The sequence below is a fragment of the Colias philodice genome, chromosome 30 (genome assembly GCF_061535455.1).
Source record: "Colias philodice isolate Cphi_HAF_F1 chromosome 30, ilColPhil1 Martin Lab GWU primary, whole genome shotgun sequence".
NCBI lineage: Eukaryota > Metazoa > Arthropoda > Insecta > Lepidoptera > Pieridae > Colias > Colias philodice.
This window is the reverse complement of record NC_143115.1, coordinates 3,418,824-3,446,270: the sequence shown is the minus strand read 5'-3', so window position 1 is coordinate 3,446,270 and position 27,447 is coordinate 3,418,824. Positions and strand designations below refer to the sequence as shown.

Sequence of the window (27,447 nt, the reverse complement as noted above, 5' to 3'; positions counted from 1 at the left end):
CACTAATCTCGGGAACTACTGGTCCGATTTGAAAAATTCTTTCGGTGTTAGATAGCCCATTTATCGAGGAAGGTTATAAGGCTATATTTCATCACGCTACGGACAGGAGTGGAGCCACGGGGGTGAAACCGCGCGGAGCAGCTAGTTTCTTTATAATTGTTTAAATTATAAACAATATTTCATAATAATTCTACCTGAATCTTTCCATTTAGTCATTTTGATATACGAATGATAATTTCAAGGTCGATTATTGATGCCTCTCTATTTAACCAGGAGTTAATGAGATTTAAGCTGTTAGTTACGAAATTGACTAATGATCGTATCGTTTTGAAATCTTTATAGTCCGAGAGACCACTGCGATAATCATTCGAGATGTTAAATTTGATTATTTATGTGGATTTGGCATGCTATGGAATATGAAGTGTTGTGGTGAATCAAATAACTACGTTTTTACTTTTATCTATTAACTATACAATTATTGTGTTAATATCAATACTTTCAGTATAGCAAAAATAACAAAATATTATTTGCCAATCTTAGAAAACTCTCCGTGTCTTTTATTTATATTTTTTTGTATTTAGAACATTTAAGAGCTTCAAATCATTTTTAAATTGACAAAAATTTAATAAAAATACGCAGACACGATTAAAAATCACCTCATATTACGTTATTATACTTAAAAATTACACTTGCGGTCTCTCGGACTACAATATTCTTCGTATTAGAATAATTTATATCTCCATAACATTATATAAAAATATCCATAATATTACACACACTTTTCGTAAAGGTCATTTAATAATTAGGAAGGTCAATTTGGATTTATTACACTTCGCGTTTATAACATAACAAAAATAATATATAATAGGCCTAACAATATATTAAAAATGTCGATATTTTATGATGGTATTGTTGACCTCAAGTTGGTATTTACATGACATTTATATAGTTTACTGATTAATAACTAGGAACAGTTAATGACTCATACATTTTTGTCAATAATATTTCTAACATTTTTCTGATGTATACAGGGTGTCCCACTGTTGGTATACTAAGCTCAAAGGAGGTTATAGTTCTGCATACGCTGAGTTCGTAAAAAATACTTATAAAATTTCAGACGCTCTTTTTTTTTCAAATAGATGAATTCTTAAAACTCTATGTGTACACCCATAACAAGCAACCCGCCCAACTTTGCCACCCGCACGTGAGCTATCGTTTAAGATTATGTTTTCATAGCCAAAATGGTCACATTAGCGAAGCGGTATATGCCGGCTGCGCGAAGCTAGAGAAGAAAAACATGGATTTTCAGGAAAAATTTAGCAAAAATTTTTTGACGTAATTTTGTTGTTTAAGTATTTTTTACGTGATCAGTGTATGCAAAACTACAAGTCCCTTCGCACTTAGTGGGACACCCTGTATACTAGCTTTCCGCCCGCGGCTTCGCCCGCTTTAAATAACAATAAATAATAAGAAACCCAATAAATTATATACTAAAGCCTTTCACTTACACACACTCTATCTAATAAAAAAAACCGCATAAAAATAGGTTGCGTAGTTTTAAAGATTTAAGCATACATAGGAACATAGGGACAGAGAAAGGTACTTTCTTTTATATTATGTAGTGTTAAGGTACTATGTATTCGTAAAATAGTTTATATAGAGCATTAAACTTACTGATTAAAACATAATTAAAACTGTAGGTATAATTAACTTATTCTTAGATATTCATTAAACCAATTTAATTATAATAAGTGGCTTTCTGTTAGCGTAGCGTTCAATAGAATAGACTACGAATGTATGAGATTGACGTAGGCTGTAGATAAACGTTCTCTTAGGATTTGCGTAGAGTCGTATTGAAGTAAATGAAACTAAGCAATACATTATGCAAATACATCCAGTCGTTTTCAAATGATTATAATAAATAAAAATAAATTGATTTTAAGTTATTAATTAAGGAATGAATGAACGAATAAATGATCGAAGAATGAAATAAAACTGCAATTTCAAAGTCAGCAACTTTATTTTTCTATAATTTTGTCACCAGCCCCAAAAACCATACGGCAACAAGAACGACCTAGAAACCGACTTCGCAGAGATCCCCTGGCAAGCGATGGTTCTTCTCCAGACCAACAGAAGCCTTCTGTGCGGTGGTGTGATCACCAGACCTGATGTGGTTGTCACTTCAGCTGCCTGTGTTGATGGGTAAGTGGACATTATATAGCTGTTTGTTTGTGTAGAGCTCTGGAACTGCAAACAAAATAGGATATGTTATTAAGTGAAGATACAATCGATACGTGTGTAGTATTTAAAATAATGTTCTAAGTTTTAATAATAATACCTATACCCAAATTCATTCGGTCCTAGTAAATCAATAAATAAATCAGGTATTTTGTTTATTGAGTCAAAATATCAACCTCCGCTTTTTGTTCGTTTATTGATAAATTTTATATTCGCTTTATGTTGAACTTAAATCTAAAATAACTAAAGAAATATAATATAAATTTTAATGGCATACATAAAATTTATAAATGTAATAACAATGTCATACACAGATACTCATAAATATGAAGTATCTGTGTAATTTACACTTTTTTTTTATTTGAAACATACAGCCAGTTTTTTTTCTAAACACTAAGTACGGAACTTAGAAAAAAACCTGGCCGTTCACAAAAAAAGAAAACATTCCAAAATTCCAAATTCAAATCCGCAGCCTCGACGCGAAGAACGTTCTCATCAAGGGCGGCGAATGGAAACTGGGAATCGACGACGAGCCCCTTCCCTTCCAAATCGTCCAAGTGAAGACGATCCTACGTCACCCGTTCTATCGCCGTGGAAGTCTTCTATACGATGCTGCTATCCTGGTACTTAGCGAGAACTTGAGATTGGCCAAGAACATCAACCCGATCTGCTTGCCTAGTACTCAAGATACTTTGGACGCATATTACAATGGTGCGGGCGAATGTGTTGTGACTGGATGGGGCAAGATTGTATTGCAAGGTTAGTGTTTTTAATTATTTAGCACATCCCTAATACTGTAATCCTAACTATATAACATTTGGTTTTATACAGATACTAAAAAGTCCTAAACTATGCAAATTTAGAACAAAATCCAGCACATCACTACATAGTATAAAACAAAGTCGCTTTCTCTATTCTTATGTCCCTTTGTATGCTTAAATTTTTAAAACTACGCAACTGATTTGGATGCGGGTTTTAATAGATAGAGTGATTTATTTTGATAGGGCGGTAATATGGTTGACAATTCAGCAAAATTTATAACTAAATCCAAAAACTAAATAATATTCATTACTTTTTACGAAAAATAGCACTTTAATTAATTAATATTTCCACTTTAATTAATATAGAGCCCGTAAAATTTTCATGCTCTTGAAAAACATTAAAAATACCTCTTTATTAGAATAAGAACTACTTGACATATATTCTAATCTTTTACCACTGTTTCGCAAATATTTGTAACATTTATACAGAAAAATTGGTCAATATCAATGTTTTCACATCCGCTATTTTACATACTGTGTGATATTTCGAAATAAATTCCAATCTTCACACGTTGACCCCGGAATTATTTTATTTACGTAATAATATTGCATCAAATAAACTTATATGAATGTTATTTTGCTAGGACATCACTATCACTAATTATTTTTTGATAGGACATCACTATCTCTATTAAAAGGAATGATTATTAATCCTGGGTTATATAACTTATTCGTCAAATATAGTTTTAAAACAACCATTTTAAAAATGTGTTTAACGAACGGACTTCTGATATACAAAGAGAAAAACATATAGATAACATAAAAACTAAGATTCATAATTATAGTATCACCGATCCTTGATAAGTTTGAATTAAATCTGTCCATTTAAATGTCAAAATTGAGTGTAAAGGAGTCGGTTACATATAAACATACAGGTGAAGCTAATAAAAGCGTGTTAAAAATCTATCAAGACATTTAGGAATTACACTTTGACACAACAATTTTATAGATAGACTAGCTTGCCGCTCGCGACTCCGTCCGCGCGGAAAAATTAAGAAAAATTAAGATTTTTTTTTCTACGTATTTTTCCAGGATAAAAAGTAACCCATTTTATGCCCAGGATAATAAGGTATAATTATACCAAGTTTCATCGAAATCGAACCGTTAGTTTTCACGTGATGCCTGAACATACTGACAGACAGACAGATAGGCAAAAATATTTTATTTTTTCAATATTTTCAATGTAAAGAATTGACTCTCCTACAGATTTATTATTTGTATAGATAGAGACATCTTGTAATAAATATTATCTAAGTATACTTGGCATGTAAATGTAACCTTTACGAGGAAAATTGGGTTTAAGCAGAACTAACTTGACTATTTACTTAACGTATTTAAACACGTCACGTAAGTTTTATTAAGTTATGAGTAAGTTAACGAAATTTTTTGCTTAGTTTTAATTGTCAGGTGGTGTTTATGAGACTTTATTAATTTAGGTATGGAGAATAAAAGATTTTTTTTATGAAACGTATGTATAAAAAAGAGAAATTATATCGGATAGTCTGTACATTATCTTATATATAAAATTCTCGTGTCACAATGTTAGTCTGCATACTCCTCCGAAACGGGTGGACCGATTCTCATGAAATTTTCTGTGCATATCGGGTAAGTCTGAGAATCGGCCAACATCTATTTTTCATATGTACCACGGGCGAAGCCGCGGCGGGCCGCTAGTATTATGTAAAATAATCGCATAACTCTTTAATATACGAATTATTAAAAATATTGAATATTGAGACTTTAAAAAATCAAAATGGAATATTTATAGTTGTTTCATTACTGTTTACAAAAAACATAGTTTTAATTTATGTGAATTGTCAATGACAAAATTATTAGTCTGTGGTCAAAAGGTTTTGCCGCCAAAAGAAAATTGAAATGTCAAATTAATAAATTTTGTACTAGGTACTAGCTATCCGCCCGCGGCTTCTCTTTTAAATTTATAATTGTGAAATATCCGGTTTTCCATATTAAATCTTATTTCTTTGAGTTTTTGCAAAGTACAGGTACAAACGTTAAAATGTTATATTGAAATTTATTTTTCAACTATCCGTCGAATTTTAAAAATATTATCTTGATGAAACATGCGTATGAAAACTACACAAAATCAGATATTTCGTTTGATCTCTAAACTATATGTCTGTGAAAACTTCATCTATATTTGCATAGCAATTTATTACAAAAAATATTTAATTTTCAACGACATTATTCAAAAATAACAACCAAATTATACAAAGGGACATAGGGACATAGGGACAGAGAAAGCGACTTTGTTTTATACTATGTAGTGATACCTGTAACATAGCAATTATTGTGTTTACATAAGTGTTATGTCAAAATTGTATTGTTATTGATACGAAAAGGCAAAAGAAAGTGCGAGTCTTATTTTGTAGGTCAGTGTCGATAGTAGCGACAGCAAAAAAATATTTTTAATTTTTCTTTTTTATATAAATGGTTTTTTTATGTGGTTACTAGATTTGGGTGTATATGAATTTTATTGAGTGTACATGAATTTAATACAGTTTTGTAATTACTGTAGATAGATGATGTTATTTCTAGATATAATAATAATATAATAAAATCGTAGGAAAGTCAAAAATGTACATTGAATATGTTTTTAAAGAATACTTGAAGCGTGATCTACAATCTATATCAAAGCCTAAATATAATTTTTAGAATTATCGTCTGTTTGTCTGTATGTATGTTCGAGCTAATCTCAAAAAATACTACATGGAATTACTTCAAACTTGGTACAGAGATGGCATGACACCTGAGGAAGGACAAGATAGGTTTTATCCCGGAAATCCCACGGGTACGGGAACTATGCGGGTTTTTTTTTTGAGTACACAAGCGAAGCCGCTGGCGGAAAGCTAGTTAAAAATATGTTGAGGTAAATTAAGTAAAAAATTATATACAAAGTAATTCTACAGGTAAATTATATAAATGCCAAATTTGACCATTATAAAAAAATTGGTTGACTCATAGACCGGTAAATATTCTAAATATAATAATAAAAAATATGTAAGAGTACAATTTTACATCAATTATTAAATTGAAAACACGTTTTATTAACAATGTATCTTTTTATTTATCTTTCGTGACTATACTAGTTGAAGTATATTGTCAAGAAGGAAAACATCATGTCGATGACTCGTCTATCATTATTAGGGTTGTCAAAATCCTGTTTTATATACCACTAGTTTTTTGCACGCGGTTCCACCCACTTTGTTTAAAACTTACAACAACAACATATTACATACTAAATCCTCCTTCAAGAACCTCTCTATCTATGAATAAACCGCATCAAATCCGTTGCGTAGCTTTAAAGATCTACGGATACGGACAGAAAGACACTGTTTTATATTCTGTTGTGATTTGGTTTTGCGCTTTTATACTCTGATTATTGAGTTGAGAGAAAATGACATAGGTATATTATAAATTACGGGTTTTCCGTCAAAAGACGTATAACTATATCGTCCTATCCTATAATAATATTATAAATGCGAAAGTTTATGAGGATGTGTGTGTGTTTGTTTATTGTTACTCTTTCACGCAAATACTACGGAACCGATTACAATAAAATTTAGCACACGTATAGATGGTAACTTGGATTAACACATAGTATAGGTTTTATCCCGGAAATCCCACGGAAACGGGAACTACGCGGATTTTCTTTTGAAAACGCGGGCGAACCCGCGGACGGAAATCTATTGTCATACAAGTCAGATACATGCAAATAATTCTTACTGTTGTCAAGAGTTTTTGCTTTAGGTACATTTTTTTTTGTGGCAACCCTAAACTTTTATTTACTCAGCATCACCACTACACAGATTATACAAGTGACCGTGATCATATTTAACATTGAATATTAATTATTTGGTGACAAATAAGATTATGAATTCTTTGCGTATTAATATTTGGTTGCGACGGTACGTTTTGACTCCTATACGATATTTTTAAATTATTATTATTAATTAGTATGTGAATGTGTATGTTATTTCTAATAATACAAGATTTTTATCATTTAAACTGATCTTTGACCCTTTTTAAAGGTTTTTTTTCATAATAATAATTATGGTATCTCATATTTTCATTTATTTAAAAACTAGATTTCCGCCCGCGGCTTCGTCCGCGTTTTCAAAGAAAATCTCGCACAGTTCCCGTTCCCGTGGGATTTACGGGATAAAACCTATCCTATGTGTTAATCCAAGTTACCCTCTATATGTGTGCTAAATTTCATTGTAATAGATTCAGTAGTATTTGCGTGAAAGAGTAAGAAACACACACACACACATCCTCACAAACTTTCGCATTTATAATATTAGTAGGAAAATTATAAAATTATTTTGTTGGGGTGATGAAAAAATTTATTAAACTTTTTTTAAAAAATTACATTAATTTATGAATAATTGATCCATAATAGTAGGATTTATGATATACACAATTTGAAGAAGCCGTACCCTATCACAGGATTATATTAGATACAAATTAAAAAAATAGTAGAAGAAAGAAAACAGCAATTACTCTTTTTCAGATAATTTTTATAGAGATATAAGAGGCTAAGATATTATATTTTTAAATATCAAAAATAAGTGTATTATATTTATTTAAATTCGCCCATTAACGAATTGCTTTTCTATATATTACCTTTACAAAACATACAATACTGGAAACGTGCAAATTTCTTGCAAAATTACATCAATATCTTAATTTAAATAATGGTCAAGCGTGGGTCTCATTATCATATAGATAACTTGTAAAACTAAGGTTCGTAATAAATAAAATAAACCGCAAATGGTCAGCTACATTTTTTTACCGAACTTTAGTCATTAGAAGTAAATTTATTCATGTTGTATGTTTGTATGTAAATTCGGTTTGGCCTTGACAATACATTACAATAGGTTAAGTCTAGTTCTATATATGTATTAAACATCGATGACATCAGTTTTTCGTGATTTTTGTTTGGTTATGGGTAAATGTTTTTGGCTAAGTAGTTGAAAATGTCTAGTTGATATTTGAAACTAAAATTTGGCAAAGAAAAGCGTTTATAGTTAAAAATATGATCGGTTCAAGTTAATGTAATTTATATTAATATATGTAAATTATTTTTATTTTGGATACATTATTTACCAGCTAGTCCATTTACTTCATCCTATACTAACTCAAACATTTATATTACTAACTCCAACATTTATATTATATACAACTAGCGGTCCGCCTCAGCTTCGCCCGTGGTACATATTGACGTTTTCTCTACATAAGAACCATCTTCGTACTCCAAGGAATATAATAAAAAAGAATTATCGAAATCGGTCCACCCGTTCACGCGTGATGCCGTGATCAAGGAAAACGGGTTTCATATATATATATATATATATATATATATGAAACCCGTTTTCCTATATATATATATATATATATATATAGATTAGATTTCTTCAAGAAGCACTTTTGAATCGTTATAATATTATAATATTATTATTTTACCGATTCGGAAAGCAGTCTCTACGAAGATGAACCGGCGAGAAACTACATAATTATAATAGTTTCTCTTTTAAAATTATGTCAATATATTGTGCTACATATTTAGCTACATAAATTCGTGTTTATTTCTTATTAATTTTAAATTAAACGGAAACATTTTTGCTGACGCTACTCAATCGGGTTCGTCCCGACAAGTTTGCCAACTGGTTTTGATTGTTTTCAAGCCATTGCACAAGTACCTAATTATTTTTATCTTCACTTGCTGCATCCTTAAATATTAACGGATAAACTAAATGCGAGATAATGTTATATGATTATATGATATAATATAATATTAGATATTTACCTAGCTTTCCGCCCGCGGCTTCGCCCGCTGTGTCTAAAACCTAATAATTTATACATAAACCTGCCTCTATAATCACTCTATCTATTACAAAAACCGTCAGGATTTCAAGGTCACGTCATGGCGATACCGTCACGCCATGGAGTAAGGCGACAATTTTGGTATCTTTGAATCTTGCCAAAGATGTTTCACTTCTGACATGAAGTGTAACACGCTCAATTTTTTAAATTGTGTAATACGTAAAAACAATAACAAAGAGTCCTTCAATATTTTCGTCACCATTAATCAAATATTTTGCTATCAATTAAAAATGGCTGCAATTAATAAAATTGCATAACAATATGATTGACCTCACTTGTAATGTTTGTTTGAATAATACTAGAGTTGAAGAATGGAGATGTGCTTCACAATTTTCCTTTGTTGAAAAATATGCATTTCAATCAATCATTGGTAAGGTTAAATAAAACGTTTTGATAATTATAAATTCAATGTTTACGTCACAGATGTTCACCGAGTGATTTCCCCTTTTAATGGCATCATGCTTCACAGACTACACACTTCAATGTGTATTTTTAAGTATTGTAGTAAGTAAGTATTATAAGTATTGTATAAATTGCTTTGAATTATGTACGTGTGAGGCTATGTGCCATTAAATAAACGTTTTTTCTTTCTTTCTTTCTTCTTTCAATTATAAAAATAGTTATTGTTTGCGAGATTAGTACTAACCTACCTATCTAAAAAGTATTTGTCTTCATCATCACTAAGTACATAGTATAAAACAAAGACGCTTTCTCTGTCCCTATATCACTATGTCTCTACATAGTGAACTCTTTTTACTCTATAATTATTAATATTGTTGGTAATTATTGAGTTGCTTGGAGGAAATCGCTCACGAGCGATAAAGCCGCTCTTTGTACATATATATATTTTAAGTTTGTTTATATATAATAAGTTAATTTAGTCATAAGTTATCTCAACCATGTAACAAACTGTATTTCTGCAGTGTATGTACAATAAAGAGTATTCATTCATTCATAATATTATAAAGCTGAAGAGTTTGTTTGTTTGTATGTTTGAACGCGCTAATCTCAGGTACTACTGGTCCGATTTGAAAAATTATTTCGGTGTTAGATAGCCCATTTATCGAGGAAGGCTATAGGCTATATATCACCATGATAAGACCAACAGGAGCGGAGTAATGCGGGTAAAACCGCGGAGCACAGCTAGTATTAATAAAATGTAGATGGCTAGACAATATAATAAAGGTTACATAAACTATAATAAAAGCACTCGAGTGGGTGTGTTTGTCTCATGTAAAATTCAACATACATACATAGACATCGTTAAATTTGAATAACAAATTCAAACATAAACCTAGGTATTAAATATTTGAGCTTAGGAATATATAAATTAGCATAGTTTAAGGATTTTCGCAATGTACAGGGTCGTTTGTTTTGTCATGGTTTGGAATTAATTTTGGTAGACGATAGTACAAATAGTCTTCAGAGATATTCTACTAGCTTTCCACCCGCGTTTTCAAAGAAAAACCCGCATAGTTCCCGTTCCCGTGGAATTACCGGGTTATAACCTATCCTATGTGTAAATCGAAGTTACCCTCTATAAGTGTGCTTTTATTGTAATCGATTCAGTAGTATTTGCGTGAAGGAGTAACAAACACCCATCCATGCTCACAAACATTCGCATTTATAATATATCTAGCTTACCGCCCGCGGCTTCGCCCACTTTGTCTAAATCCAAATAAATTATATACTAAAACCTTCCTCTTAACTCTATCTATTTAAAAAAACGCATCAAAATCCGTTGCGTAGTTTTAAAGATTTAAGCATACAAAGGGACATAGGGACAGAGAAAGCGACTTTGTTTTATAATATGTAGTGATATTAGATATAGTAGGAAGTAGGAAGGATAGGATGGGCTATCTCTTGCCCGGTAACCAAGCAACATAAACATATTTTGCACAAAATTAAATACTTTATTCAGCTTTAAAATAAAACACTAGGTTAGGTTTTTGACCCTTAATAATTATAGCCTTCTATTACAAAGTAACCTCGTTTTAACAAAACAAAATGACCGTCAAAATATGTAGTTGGTAATTTATGCATTTTTAGAAGATTCTAGGTATTAAATAAGTGTTAATACTTTGACGATGGCACTTAAATTTTATAGGCATTGTAAATATGTTACGTCATGAGGTAGATTTTAAATTTATTTATGATTGGTTTATTTATATTGTATTTCATATATTATTAATTAACGCTTTATAACGTAGGGAAAACGTACTTTATATTCAAAAGAATAGGAAAAAAAAGCATTCAAATTTATAAAAATTTCTCATTTTTTTTCACAGTTTTCAAAGAAAAATCCGCATAGTTCTCGTTCCCGTGAGTTTTTCGGGATAAGACTACCCGCTACGTGTATGCCAAATTTCATGACAATCGGTTCTGCAGTTTTTGCGTGAAATAATAATTGATAATACAAATATCTTGAGAACACCTGAACCGATTTTGATATTTATTTTTATAATATTCCTTGAAGTACGAGGAATTCTACTTTGAAGAGATTCTATTATGAAGAGAAAACGTTACTACCACGGGCGAAGCCGGGCCGAACCGCTAGTTTATAATATATACCTAATATCACCTGGAAGAGATCACTCTTTAGGGATAAGGCCGCCATCTGTGTTAGTCTTTAGTTTTAAGTAATAATAGAAATATGTATAGGTACTAGCATAGTAAAGTGTGTAAATCTATACTAATATTATGAAGAGGAAAGGTTTGTAGGTATGTATGTATGTATGGTTTTCACGCATAAACTATTGGACCGATTTTGATGAAATTTGGCACAGATAATTTTTAGACCCTGAGAAAGAATATAGGCTACATTTTATTGCGAAATATGTACCACGGGCGAAGCCGGGGCGGACCGCTAGTATCTAATAAATAAATATAGTAACTGAATCAAACGTTTTTCCAGCGCACATCGAAGGAGCAATCATGCACAGTATGAACGTGTCTCTCATCAACCCTGGGGAGTGCCAAGCCAAGCTTTCCTCCGACTACCCGCATTTATTGGAACAATATAACGAAGATGCCTGCGTGTGCGGCCAGCCTACCAACCCGTTGAATAATATTTGCAAGGTGAGATATAGAAGAAGAAAGAAAATATGTTTCTTATGATTTATAAATAAAAATTCAATAACTAAAAAAAATTGATAAGTATGCACATAGGCTATACAAAAAAAAGACGTGTGGCACTCGGGGACTGCCGCGGTAAAGCTATTGCATGCTATGCCTTCAAGCCACACCTCCGTGCCCGTCGGAGTGGGGAGCGTGAGGTTTTATCGTTACGGAATTTCTCGATTCTGTCCCGCACTCAAGGCCCGCGAGAAGCTATGCTATATATAGCTTAAAAAAAAGCACGTAAAAAGTATAACGAAGCATATAAAGATCATGTTGTTGTTTTTATTCCTAAAGTTTGGTTGTTTCCTGGGTTTGCTCTTAACGACAATATTTTTCATTAGTTTTCATGCCTTTTGGGCGAAACGTGATGCCTTATATGTATAACTAGCTTCCGCCCACGACTTTGTAAGTGCATCCCCGTGTTTACCCGTTCCCGCAAGAATTTCGGGAAATCCTTTCTTAGCGGGTGCCTACGCCCTAACATCTACCTGCATGCCAAATTTCAGCCCGATACGTCCAGTGGTTTGTATGGGGATATTGCCGCGCTTCGACATTATAATACATGTAGATTCTAAAGTCCTGCGATGACCACTCTAGAACTTTGCATGAAGTTTAAACATAATATAAGCTATTTATTTAATGATCTTTAAAAAAATTAAAAATACGCAAAGTTTGTAAAAAATGACAAAGAAAAATATATTTTTATTTTTCTAAGGAATTTAAATATAAATTCAAAATTCGAAATATGAGCATAAAAAGTTTATTTCATGGGGTATATTATTCAGTCATCAATTTATTTAAAAATTACTTTTCTTGAACTGATAATTACATTCAAAGTCCCCCATACCTCGCGCTTGCTGACATCTTCAAAGACCTGTATTTTGAAAACTAAGATTCTAAATGCAAAAATTTTTCGTATACATACCGAGGATATATACAGGTGTAACATACTAAAATATAACCGAAATCTGAAACCTGACCCTGAAATCTGTGTCCGCTTGGCGTGAAATGCCCCACATAATATAAAGTAAAAGTACCCGTCACGAGAAGCTATAAATTATGTAAACAAACATCTTTTACTAAGTAAACATTTTATACTGCGAGATAATAATAAATTGACCATATTCAATCGACATGAAATATAGACGGGTTATATGAAAGTAACAACCTATTTAATTTAGTCGGATCATATTTTAACGACGCAAAGCGCTATCGTTTGTGTTTCTTGGTACCGGAACGCGTCCGTCGCAGGGATTGTGAACTATCGGGACGCCATTTTGAAATAAACGCATCATTCGAGTTTCGAATGCGTACGAGTTTGTTTCATTGCTTTGCATATATCGCGGATCTGGTTGTTATTGTTAATTTTGTTATTGTTTCGTTATCACTTTTTTATTGTTGTTACTTTAATTGTTGCGTTAATTTTATTTGTTATTACGTATAATGGAGCCAGTAGCCAGTACATCTAAGGAAATAAATTCGCCACGAAAAAAACGTCAAAAGGTGCGTAATACAATTTATCTAAAATATATAATAAGTAAAAAGAAAGAGTTGTTTGTTCAAACGCGCTAATCTTTGGAAACTTAAGGTTAATATTAGAAGTAGGTTTTAAATTGTGAAGTAATTGGTTAGGTTAATTGGTATACCTGGAGATATAGCTTGAGCTTCGTGTGACAAGTGACTACCGGTGATTTTTACAGGTGACGAGCTTTACGGTTAATGAGAAAAATATGGTGATCAACGTATATAAGTACGTGAAAGAAAATTGGCCATCGAATGAATATCCCTACAAAACCGAAATAAATAAAAAAACAGCATCGATTTTGGGAATTGGCATAGCATCTGTGTATAATATATTAAAAGAATATAAATCAGAAGAGGGAATAAAATCACCTATCAAGTCTAAAGACAGGCCTAAATTTTATCAGAAAGTAGACGATTTTGATAAATCCGTAATTAGGAAAAAAATTCACAGTTTCTTTTTAAATGGCCAATTACCAACAATTCCCAAGATTCTTCAGGCAGTCAATGACGATGAAGATATGCCAAATTTTAGCGAAACAACTCTCAGGCGGCTAATAAAGCATTTAAACTTTAAATATATAAAACGACAGCGAAATAACGCACTTATTGATAGAGATGACATAACAATATGGCGGCGAAAATATTTGAAATCTATTAAAGACTATAGACAACAAAATCGCCAGATATTTTACATGGATGAGACATGGGTGAATGCAGGTTAGTGTGTTTTTTTTTATTGCAGTGAAACGGCAGACTACCATACGGTTCGCCTGATTGTAAGCAAATACCGTCGCCTTTACCGTGAAGTGATGTGTATGATACTGCAAATCTATTTGCAAAATAAATATAACCCACGCGCCGCCGACCTTGAGACATTAGTTCTTAAGGGCTATCACAAGTGTGTATTAATAATAATGTACTTCAACTCTTTTACTGCGCAAGACGCTAATTAACAAATGTTTAATTGTTTTTACAGGACATACCGTAAATAAAACTTGGGTAGACAAACAAGTTAAAAGTAAGAAGCAGGCTTTCCTAGAAGGACTTAGCATTGGTGCACGTAACCCAACGTCAAAAGGTAAACGATTAATAATTACCCATATCGGCAATGAGAACGGTTTTGTAGAGGGCGGTGAAAATATATTTGAATGCAAGAAGACGGGAGATTACCATGAATCAATGGATGCAACACATTTTGAACAATGGTTCGAAAACGTTCTCCCAAAACTTGGAGAAAATGCAGTAGTGGTAATGGACAATGCACCATACCACTCAAGGCGTCTTGAAAGAATTCCTACTACTGCCTGGAAAAAAAATGATATACAAAATTGGCTTGTAAGTAAGAATATTTCTTACGACGACAATGAAATTAAGACTGAATTACTGCTAAAAGTAAAAAATGTTAAAGACAATTTTAAAACTTATGTAGTGGACGAGCTTGCAAAAAAATATAAGGTGGAAGTATTGAGACTCCCGCCATATCATTGTGAGCTTAATCCAATTGAGCTAATTTGGGCCAACGTAAAAGGATATGTTGCTCGCAAAAATACAAATTTTAAATTTGACGAGGTAAAACAATTATTACAAGAGGGACTGCAGCAGATTACTTCGGAAAATTGGAAGCGTTGTGTGGAGCATGTTATCAAGGAAGAAGATAATTTTTATTCCAAAATCGATGAGATGATTGATAAAACTGTAGACAGCTTCGTGATACATGTCACTGATTCTGACACAGAAATGGAAACATCTGAATCTGACGAATAATTATTCTTAAATAATATTTATGTTAATTAATATTTGTTACTTAATAATTTATTAAATCTTAAACAAATTCATTTTTTTTGTTGGTCCAAATGTTGTGAACTCCTGAACACTTGTTTACAAAATTTATAGCTTCTCATGACGGTTACATAAGTATTTGAGGAAAATAAACGATTTATTAATTATTTATTTAATTGTATATTGAAACACAACTTGTGGATCCTGATAAATTATCTTTATTTTTATAATAATTTATTACAAACTACATCGTGCGCACACGACATTACACCACGAACCACAGAGACAGGAGGAGGGCAAAGACAATTGCAGTTTACAGTGATACCATACAGACTATACAATAACCAAAATACAGATTATAATATTTGCCTATTACAACAAGTACTAATAAAGTGAAGTCCCGTGTCCCCTAGTGGGGTAAGGGGCAGATGCATTATTCATACATCTGTTTCACTGATCGATTTTCTTTAAGGACAAGTAGGTGATCAGCCTTCTGTGTCCTGCCAGACCGAGACATTTTTTTTTTTTGTCTCCACCGGGAATCGAACCCAGGACCCCTCGGTTCTACGCTCAAGCCCCAACCACTGTACCAAGGAGGCGGTCAACAAACAAGTACTAATAAGTAATATTACATTCTTTATATTTCAGGTGGACATTGGAAGCGCTCTGGCCTGCACAAGCGGTGATGGTAGATATGTGATGAGAGGTGTTTACTCTTGGGATTCAGGTTAGTATTCATAAATATATATTTTATTGACCGGTTGTCTTAGTTGGTAGTAACCCTGCCTTCCAATCCAGAGGTCGTGGGTTCGATTCCCACCCGGGGCAAATATTTGTGTGATGAACATAGCTGTTTGCTTTGTTTCTGGATTTTGATTATATTAGTAAGTATATATTTAAAATTATATATGTATGTTTAACAGCCATCTGGTTTCCATAACACAAGCGAAAGCTTAGTATGGGATCAGATCGTGCCGTGTGTGAAAATTGTCCTGAAATATTTATTTATTTATGTGTAACGTTACAAATTGGATTGTGATAGTTTTATAAATATTTCACAAGATGTAGAAAACTATTGTGGAAGTGATATTTGTTTGGATCAAGTTGTTAATAATACAGATAAACAGACACAACTAAATTCTAAAAAAATAAATGAACTTACCAAGAATTAAATTCCTTGCAACCTTTATTCTGTAGAAATACCAAAATAATGACATATATTTTTAGTAAAGTATCTTCTATCAAATCATCAAAATCCACTTTTACATGAATCTTTTAATAACTAATTTAATGATAATTCTATTTCTTCCACAGGTTGTCAAGTCGGCAATCAAATCGCATCGTTCTACAAATTCGACCTAGAATGGTACGAATGGGCGATCGGTTTAATCGAAAGCGTGCGTTTCTCTCAATACACCAAAGTAACTACAGGAAAATACACTGGACAAATCAACGGTGGAGTTAAAGGAAGCCAATTTGGTAGCGGAATAAAAACCAGCCAATTTGGAGGTGCTGTTAAAACTTCGCAATTCGGAAAAGCCCAGTTTGGAAGCGGTGTGACACAATTTGGTGGGGCTAAGAACCAAGGGGCTATATCTGGGTCTCAAGGAGTTGGTTTCACAGGAGTCAAAGGTTTCGCTGTGTCTGGTAAAGGACAGTTCGGTTTCGAAGGACAAGGACAAAATGAAGGGCTAGCTAATGGCCAATTTGGTTCTGGACAGTTGAGTCAATTTGCTTCTGGAAAATTCGGAACGGGTTTCGAATCAGCAGACTTCAACAGCCAAATCAAATCTCCAATTACAAGCAATGCGTATAGTGCGACGTATTCTGAGAAAAAAGTTTTCCAAACCGAACCGAAGATCATTTCTTTCACCACGAAGCCTGAGATCGTTACATACACGACCAAACCCGAAATCTTTACATACACTACCAAGCCTAAAATTATCACTTACACCACCAAACCCAAGATTATCACATACACAACTAAGCCAAAAATCATCACCTACACCACTAAACCACAGATTATTACCTACGAAACTTCAGGTAGTGGTACTAACCCACAATACGTAGCCCCAGGCGTTACTTTCAACCCAAGTTTCTCTGAACTTGTAGGCGCTCATTCCCACACTTCTACATGCAAGTGTTTGGAAAACAAATAAATATAACAATAAACCAGTGCCATATCTTTCGACATTTTTGACATTTTTGACATTTTCGACATTTTTGACATATATTCGACATAAGTAATAACTCAGTTCCTAGCGAGTTACCGAAATTATTGTAAAATCAAAATCGAATTCGACAAACGATATTTCTCTATTTATATCTGATGTAAATATGTAGGTTATATTTAATATCATGTAAGATTGTATGTATGTATAACGGCTAAGAGTAAAAAAACTGCCATTTTGTTATTTTATAAGTTCAGCGTATTTAAGAAAAGTATTTTTGACGTTCTTTTTTCATTAGACTTTTGACCATCTTGGGTTGATTCGCCAAAATGGTCGACTCTCTAATATAATTGGTATAAGTAAAATAAGTTTATTTTTATATAAAATTTTACACAAAAATCGATGAAGTATTTAGTCAATATGTGTAGTATATATATTGATGTTATTTCTGATTGTATGATTAGGATTAATTAATAAATGGAGGTTTACATAATAATTTGTTCGTTTTATTTATACGTGATAATATTTCCCATAAACTTACTCTTGAAAAATATACGAAACATTTTTCAACTTCTTATCCTATATAGTATCCCATATGTATGTGTATGTGTGTATGTTTGTTACTCTTTCACGCAAATACTACTGAACCGATTACAACGAAATTTAGCACACATAATATAAAGGGTAACTTGGATTAACACATAGAATAGGTTTTATCCCGGAAATTCCACGGGAACGGTAACTATGTGGGTTTTTTTATTAAAAACGCGGGTGCAGCCGCGGGCGGAAAGCTAGTAGATAATAGTAACGTTTAAAACGTTAAACGCCTCGAAGTAAATGAAGCGATATGATTAATTATTTACAAACATATTCTTACTACTATCCTATCCTCCACATTCATGCTACACATCCTCGGACATAAGGCTTTTACATGCGCTAATAACCTTGAGGATACTTGACGGATCTCAAACCTGCACCTTCTTTTTTTACGCATATTGTATTTAAAAAGATACTAATCAGTGAAACAAAAAATCCTCGTCAGGGACTGTTGTGTAACTGATAATTTATTAAACATAAAATTTTCAGAGCTCTAAGTCAGCAGGTTACGAAGTTTATAGAGTATTTGCGGAAAAATCGATGACCACGGCACATTTTTTTTCTAGAAATCTATTAACTTTGGAAAAAAGTCCTCGCGAGCAATTAAAGATCAAAGACCATCCTATTTTATATATTTTTTTCGGTATTGTGCTTTATGTTGTACCAGACTTTATAGAGGTTGAACATAGTCGAAATTGCCGGGTAACTTGGTGAAAAGTACCCTTATTGGTCCTAGCATAGCGTTATTATAAAATAATATTATGTCGTTGCCAACTAGATTAATGCAACAAGCAAATATATGTCGATAATTTTTGCTATAAAAATTAGATAGGAGACTATAAAATATCATCACTGCTGTATTGTTATTACGAGAAAACATTTTTTTGTTGTTTTTTGTATTCATGGAAAAAATTAAATGTGAATATAATATATTATTATTTGAATGTCATTTCACTACATAGTATAAAACAAAGTCGCATTCTCTGTCCCTATTTCCCTATGTCCCTATGTCCCTTTGTACGCTTAAATCTTTGAAACTACGCAACGGATTTTGATGCGGTTTTTTTTAATAGATATAGTGATTCAAGAGGAAGGTTTATATGTATAATAACATCCATTAAATAGTGAAGAAGTACTGTTATTTTTGAGGTTTCTAATGTGATGTCGTAAATAATTACATTTGTTCCGCTTACATTGCAAACGCAGGCTGAACCCTACGAGTTTTATCAAAATAATGTACTAAGTATTGTACACATTAAAAAGTTCTACAGAAAAGTCCGCGATGGCATATGTCTATCTCTTATGGATATCCCACAATAACTTTTTTTTGTCATTTACTTTTTACGACAAATAATGGCTAATTTTCGAAGCGATTTTACCAATACAGCATTAATCCTTAACCAATTAAATACCTTGAATACATTGTTCATTTAATATAGATCTATATGGCCCTTTACACCGTATGATTTAAGTGAATATTTTCGAAGATATTACAGATTTAAAAATTGCGGGACGTACCGTTTGCGGCGGTACCGGCCGGCCGGGCCGCTATGTGTATTTAGTATCAGCATTGGCCCCGTGCGAAGCCGGGGCGGGTCGCTAGTATTCTATAAAAAGCTGTTCTCGAGTCAACACTAATTGGCATCATTTACATTATCTTAATATATATAAATCTCGTGTCACAATGTTTGTCCTCAATGGACTCATAAACCACTCAACCGATTATAATAAAATTCGCACACCATGTGCAGTTCAATCCAACTTGAGAGATAGGATAGTTTAAACATGTAGGTACCACGGGCGAAGCCGGGGCGGACCGCTAGTTATTATACTAATTTTTCGCCCGTGGTTAACTTTAGTCAGTCACAAAACCCCAATATCAAAAAGTGGCTTTGTATGCAGTGAAAGAAAAAAAAACATACTTTCGTTTTCAGTTTTCATACTTTTAGGTTATTTTTCTAAGAATTTATCTAAGACTGAACGCAAGTATAGTACGTATGATAGGGAGTTATTAGCAATTTACTTAGCTATTCGTCATTTTCGGAATATGGTCGAAGGACGACAGTTAACGGTGTACACGGATCACAAACCGTTAATTTATGCATTTTCTAAAGTAAATAGCGAGAAAGAGTTACCCAGACGTACACGACACTTGATATTCATTAGTGAGTTCACAACGGATTTGAGGCACGTAAGTGGGAAAGATAATGTCGTTGCGGATTCGTTATCACGAGTCGCAACAATAAGTTGTCCCACTGTAATAGATTACGCGGAACTTGCTAAGGATCAACAACAGGATTCTTATATGTTACAATTATCTAATTCGAAAGACGCTAATAATAGGTTAAAGAAAATAATGTTACTTGAAAGCGGTACATTTATATATTGTAATTTAGATAATGATAAAATTAGACCCTACTTGACTGATAAATTTCGACGTATTGCTTTTGATAGTGTACATAATTTATGTCATCCCGGAATAAGGACTACACGCAAATTGATTCAAAATCGTTTTTATTGGCCAAATATGAATCGCGATGTTGGCCAATGGGCTAAAACATGCATTGAATGTCAACGATCGAAGGTTAATCGACATACAATGTCAGGTTTAGGATCGTTTCCGCAGTGCGATAGGTTTGAACATATTCATGTTGATTTAATTGGACCTTTACCCACTTCACCCGAAGGTTTTAGGTATTGCCTAACCATAGTTGATAGGGGGACGCGATGGCCAGAATGTTTTCCTACGAGAGATATAACTGCTGAAACGATTTCGCGTGTAATATATGAAGGATGGATCTCTCGTTTCGGTTGTCCGAAAAAGCTAACAAGCGATCAAGGACGCCAATTCGAAAGTCAATTATTTGTTACACTAATGAAGTTATTAGGTATTAATAAGTTGCGTACGACACCTTACCACCCACAGAGTAACGGGGCGGTAGAGCGTTGGCATAGGTCGCTTAAAGCGGCATTAACGGCTCGCTTATGCAATATATCATCATCTTGGGTTACGGAATTACCAACTGTGTTGCTAGGACTTAGAACAGCAGTAAGAAGTGATACCGGCATAAGCGCAGCAGAAATTACGTACGGAACAACTTTACGATTACCAGGTGATTATTACGATAAATAAAACCGGCCAAGTGCGAGTCGGGCTCGCGCACAAAGGGTTCCGTAGCAGCAAATATAATAAATTACAGTTAAATCAACCTATCTCAAAAACTATAAGAGATACTTTGATCAAACCAAAAATCGTTGAAAGAGTTAATTAGCATGCATCACCTCTATTTTTTTTAGAATTTTATACCCCGTAGTTATAAAAATAGAGGGGGGGGGACATACTTTTTACGACTTTGAGAGCTGATATCTCAAAAACCGTTCACTTTAAGAAAAATGTTTTTTAGAAAACTTTATATCATTTTAAAAGACCTTTCCATTGATACCCCACACGGGTATGTACATCGAAAAAAAAAATTTCATCCCTCAGTTACATGTATGGGGGGCCCCACCCCCAATTCTTTTTTTTACTATTTAGTGTCATATTTTTGTAGCGGTTCATACAACACATATTCCCATCAAATTTCATCACTGTAGTACTTATAGTTTCCGAGTAAATCGGCTGTGACAGACGGACAGACGGACAGACGGACAGACGGACATGACGAAACTATAAGGGTTCCGTTTTTGCCATTTTGGCTACGGAACCCTAAAAATCGAGTTTAGAAATAGATAGCAGTCTTGAGTATGTAAGTAAATTACGAGATACTATTAGGAAATATCAGTCAGTAGCTATTAGGCAGAATGAAAGACGGAACATATTTATACACCCCGATTTAGAAAAGTGCGATTATGTTTTTGTAAGAAACGACGCAGTACGTAAGCCTTTACAACCAACATACGACGGTCCTTATCGTGTGTTGAGTCGAGAGGAAAAGGTATTTTACATTCAAATGACTGGCAGGAAAGTTAGAATATCTGTAGACCGTCTAAAACCTGCATATTATTTGAATGATGATAGTGATACGACATCTGGGGCAGATACTGAGGTTCCATTACAAATTCCAAGTAGCGAATTGCCTAATACACATACCACGCGTAGTGGAAGAGCTATACGATTACCAGTACGATTTAGGTAATAGTATTGTATTTGTAATTTTTTCCACTATTTTATATTTATTAGGATTACGATGATTATAAGTATTCTTAAGTCTTCTTAGAAATGTTTATTAAATACTTAGTAATCAACACATCGTATTTAATAAATAATAAACTTAAGTAATTTTGAAACGAGTTCATTGTTTAACGTTTTAAGTATGGTATTTCAAATTTATGTTTGTGTTGAGTTTTGATTGAAATGTTTACTACTTAGAAATTTAAGTACTTTTGATTTATGGCTTTTGAGTGTATAGTAATAGCCTTTGTAATATTAAACGATACAAGTGTAAAGAACGTATTGAGATTTGAAATGTTGACGTTACTAAGTGTTAGATGACGTGTAACAATAATCGCACGCCACTTAGAAGACCCAACCGAGTTTTTGTAATAACATAAATAGTTTAACGAAATTAGGTGTTAACTGTAACCACTTGTATACGTTATGATTGATTTATATTGTGAACATTTTTTATACTTTATATTGTAAACATTTTGAAACCTTATATAGCGACACTTTATATACACCCATTTGTTTATTGTTTAGTTTAGTTAAATCCCACCTCCAACCAATCACAAAGCTCTTCAAAGATTTATTTTAAATGCTAATAATGTTATAGAGGAAATGGGAAACGTAATAATTCTTGGTGATTTTAATTTGGGTAATATAAAATGGGTCAATATCTGTACTAATCGTAACGTAATGGTTCCAGTTGAGTATCACGGTAATGTGGAATGTGCTCTTGTTGATTTTATAAACATTAATAATCTTGATCAAATTAATAATGTTCTTAATCACAATGGTAAAATGTTGGACTTAGCCCTGACAAATATCTCTTGTTGTAACGTATCCTCGGCGATTGATATATTGACTAAGCCAGATCCTCATCATCCTAGTCTTTTGTTGTGTGTCGAATCTAACGTACCTTCTACTTTGCGATGTAATAACTTTGTTAGCTATAACTTTTTTAAGGCTAATTATGATGATATTGTGCGAGAGCTGGAAAATATTGATTGGTACTCTAAATTCCTACATGTTAATGATATCAATAAGAAGGTGGAGCTGTTTTATGATGTTTTGCGAGGCGTAATTGATCATCATGTACCGAAAAGTTACATTAAAAAAAGCAAATATCCTCCCTGGTTTTCTCCCGCTTTAATTCGTATCATTAAAGAGAAGGATAAAATAAGGCGTAAGTATAAACAGTTCCAAAACCCCCGCGATCTGTTTGAGTTTAATGTATTGCGAGAAAGATGCAAAAAAATAAGTTCACGTTGTCATCAAAACTACAAACAAAAAATTGAAGAAGCCATCAAAAGGGATAGTAAAGCATTTTGGAAATATGTTAATAGTAAGCGAAATAATTGTCTATCATCAATACCGTCTGTTATGTGTCTCAACAATCTTACCGCAGAAAGCGGTCCTGACATTGCGAACCTCTTTGCCTCTCATTTTTCATCCATATATTCTAATCCAATAATAAAAGCGCTTCCAATTTGTTCGAGTAAAATGACTTGCTATAATGATTCTTGTTCCAAATTCAATGTTACCAAAAAAGAGGTTCTTGCAAAGTTAAAACAACTCGATGTTAACAAAGGTGCTGGTCCGGATCTTATCCCACCCATTTTTCTTAAGCGTGTTGCCGTCACGATAGCTTCTCCTCTAGCTAATATTTTCAATGAGTCTCTCGAACAAGGTATATTCCCCGAGCGTTGGAAGTTTTCCAAGATTGTGCCAGTATATAAAAAGGGTGACCAAACCATTGTTAGTAATTATAGACCTATCACTATTTTATCAACCTTATCAAAGGTTTTTGAATCTCTTGTTTGTCCTATAGTTACTCGTTACTTGGATAAATTTATATCACCACATCAACATGGTTTTCGTAAAGGTCATTCTATCCAAACAAATCTTGTGAAATTCTTGTCTGACATAACGAATGTACTGGATAACGGAGGCCAAGTTGACGCGATCTACACGGACTTCAGCAGCGCTTTTGATAAGGTTGATCATGAAACACTGCTCATAAAATTAAAGAATTACGGTGTATCAGGTTCCATTTTGAAATGGTTCGCATCTTACCTTTATAATAGATCGCAGGAAGTGGTTGTGAGGGGTTTTAAGTCGAGTATGTTTACTGCAACATCTGGAGTCCCACAGGGGTCCCACTTGGGTCCACTGCTATTTCTTACTTATATTAATGATATTTCTGACTGCATCAAACATTGCCACTATGCTCTCTTTGCTGACGACTTAAAAATCTATAAATCGATCGAAAATTTATCAGACGTAAATGCTATTCAGGATGATTTAGACAACATAGCAATCTGGTGTAAAGCTAACTATATGGTCATCAACTCCAAAAAATGTTCTTACATAAGATTTACGCGAAAAAAATCACTACTGCATTCTAAATATAATATCGAAAATGTTGCACTAACTGAAAATACTCAAATTGTGGATCTTGGCGTCACTTTAGATAGCGGACTTAGGTTAACATCTCACCTAGACAATATTATCAAAAATGCAGCACGGATGTTGGGCTTTATTAAAAGACATGACTCACATTTTAGGACATCAACTAAAATAGTTCTATATAATTCTCTGGTTCGCAGTCACCTCGAGTTTGCTTGTGTGGTATGGAATCCCTACTATGCCGTACATTCGCAGCGTATTGAATCTATTCAACGTTCCTTTACGAGACACTTGGCTTTTACCTCTCGAGGTATATCACATCGCTGCTCATATGGTGAACGCTTAGATTTTTTTAAAATGATTTCGCTACGTGACCGTCGCAAATTACACGATTTACTATTTCTCCATAAATGTGTAAACGGTGCTGTTGTCTGCGAGGACATTATTTCTAACATCGCTTTTCAGATACCGTATCGCCTTCCCAGAAAACCGATAAAACACCTTTTTTGTGTTCCAGTTTGCAAAACTAACCTAGGCAAACATGCTCCATTATCGAGAATATGTGCTACTTATAACCAACAAATAATGCTCTTACCAGATCTTGATATATTTTTCGGATCCCTCGCACAGTATAAGCATCAAATTATTCACAGTTTTTCCAGTAGCGTTTAGTATATTGATTTTGTTTTTTTTTTCTATTATGTTTAATTGTATAAGTGTTATTAATGTGAATGTTGTGTACACCTATAATTGATAAATACATAAGATACAATTATGTAATTAGATAATGTCATCCTATATATAATGTAATGTGTATTTATTGTTGTGTGTTCCATAAATAAATAAATAAATAAATAAATAAATGTAAGTTTTTTTACTTGTATACCCTTTTTATTTTTAAGGGGGGAATGATGTAGCGACGACAAGCCAATTTACGAGTTACCGAAATATTTCAAGTGTAGTACCTACTAAGAAAGTTCCCACCATAGGTTCACACGGTAACTCGTATATAAACAGTTTGTGCGTTATGCACAGTTAGTTAAGGGCTTGTCGGGACGCGGGTTGGTCGCATTAGGTCGAATATTAATTACATACCGAATAAATATATGTAGTTAACGAAATATAACCTTTGCGTAGTTATTTCATCTTTTATTACACCCGCACATAACAAGCCCCTACAAATTGTTTTATTATTAACTAGCTGTGCTACGCGGTTTTACTCGCATTGCTCCGCTCCTATTGGTCTTAACGTGATGATGAATAACCTAATGCCTATAGCCTTCCTCCATAAATGGGCTCTAATACTCAAATCATTTTTGAAATCAGTTTGGGAAATTATCTGAGATTTATCTGTTAAATTCTGGTAGTATCGAATAAAATTCAAAGCGCCTGTCAATTTTATAGATGCAAATCAGTACATACGTGTACTTGCTTATGTATGTAGCAGGATTTACAATTTTAATCTACAGATAACGAATTTGACGATAATAGATTTGATTTATTGTCATCCTTTTAGAATTATGTAGAGATAAATAATGGTACATCTAAAATCCCTAATCCACTTAGCCGATTCAGATGAAATTTTGGTAAGTATAAAAAATAATTTGAGATCTGAGTAAGGAAATTTATTGAGGAAAAGCTCTCGGGAAAGTGGAACTATGCAGCTTTTTTTGAGTTTATGGATGTAGATTAGATGGCGGTAGGTACTAAATGTTATAAAGAATACAAATGATATAATAATATAACTTCATACCTATGAACAAAGTAAACTTTATAGTTATTTCATATCCGTTGATTTAAATATTTTTAATTGTTTCATAAATTAAATGATAGATGCAATAGTAGGTAGGCGCTACATTTTACTATAGTTGTCTGGCAGAAATCGCTAAATATTACAGCTGATATCGTATTACGACAATAATATTACATCGTAAATTAGCAATAAAATAAAAATATAGAAGTAGGTTATTAAATAAAAAGAATGAGGAAACGAAAACACATTTATTTACAAAACGAACTTATAATATAAATACAATGGAAAGCTTAAAGGAGAATTAAATATTTAATTTATTGAAATAAATAAAAAAAACAACTCAATATGTTTCCTCTAAAACATGCAGTGCAATTTCCACATCTCTGTTGGGAATCGAACCCACGATATTTTCTTGCATTTCTTTACCTTTAATTGTTTACACTTTAAAATCAGAATTTAACTAGATGTTCACCAAATTAAAATACACCTTAAAAATATAGTTTAAGTAATTATTTTTTAATTTTTTTATAGTTGGAATTTAAATACTATACAGGGTGTCCCACTATTGGTATACTAAGTGCGAAGGGACTAGTAGTTTTGCATACACTGATTACGTAAAAAATACTTAAACAACAAAATTACGCCAAAAATTTTTTGCTTAATTTTTCCTTAAAATCCATGTTTTCGTCTCTAGCTTCGCGCAGCCGGCATATACCGCTTCGCTAATGTGAGCATTTTGTCTATGAAAACATAATCTTAAACGATAGCTCACGAGTGGGTAGAAAAGTTGAGCAGGTTGCTTGTTAGGGGTATACACATAGAGTTTTGAGAATTCGTCTATTTGTCAAAAAAATTCGTCTGGAATTTTATAAGTATTTTTTACGTACTCAGCGTATGCAAAACTATAACCTTCTTTGAGCTTAGTATACCAACAGTGGGACACCCTGTACAGGTACCTACGAGAATCTATCG

General features: G+C 33.1%; 2 protein-coding genes across 3 annotated transcripts in view; one reads left to right on the top strand and one right to left on the bottom strand.

Annotated features, from left to right (window-relative positions):
• The window catches only part of LOC149475461 (uncharacterized), a 67,193-nt gene extending 49,140 nt beyond the window's left edge, over positions 1 to 18,053 (top strand). For both annotated transcript variants that reach the window (XM_089713304.1, XM_089713303.1), the window contains exons 9-13: positions 2,045 to 2,202; positions 2,711 to 2,997; positions 11,878 to 12,041; positions 16,035 to 16,113; positions 16,701 to 18,053. In XM_089713304.1, the coding sequence (XP_089569430.1) occupies positions 2,045 to 2,202; positions 2,711 to 2,997; positions 11,878 to 12,041; positions 16,035 to 16,113; positions 16,701 to 17,545 (1,533 nt within the window). In that variant the 3' untranslated portion in view covers positions 17,546 to 18,053. The remainder of the gene's footprint in view (positions 1 to 2,044; positions 2,203 to 2,710; positions 2,998 to 11,877; positions 12,042 to 16,034; positions 16,114 to 16,700) is intronic.
• Positions 1 to 27,447, bottom strand: part of LOC149475457 (uncharacterized) — a 252,747-nt gene that overhangs the window by 28,939 nt on the left and 196,361 nt on the right. The window lies entirely within an intron of this gene.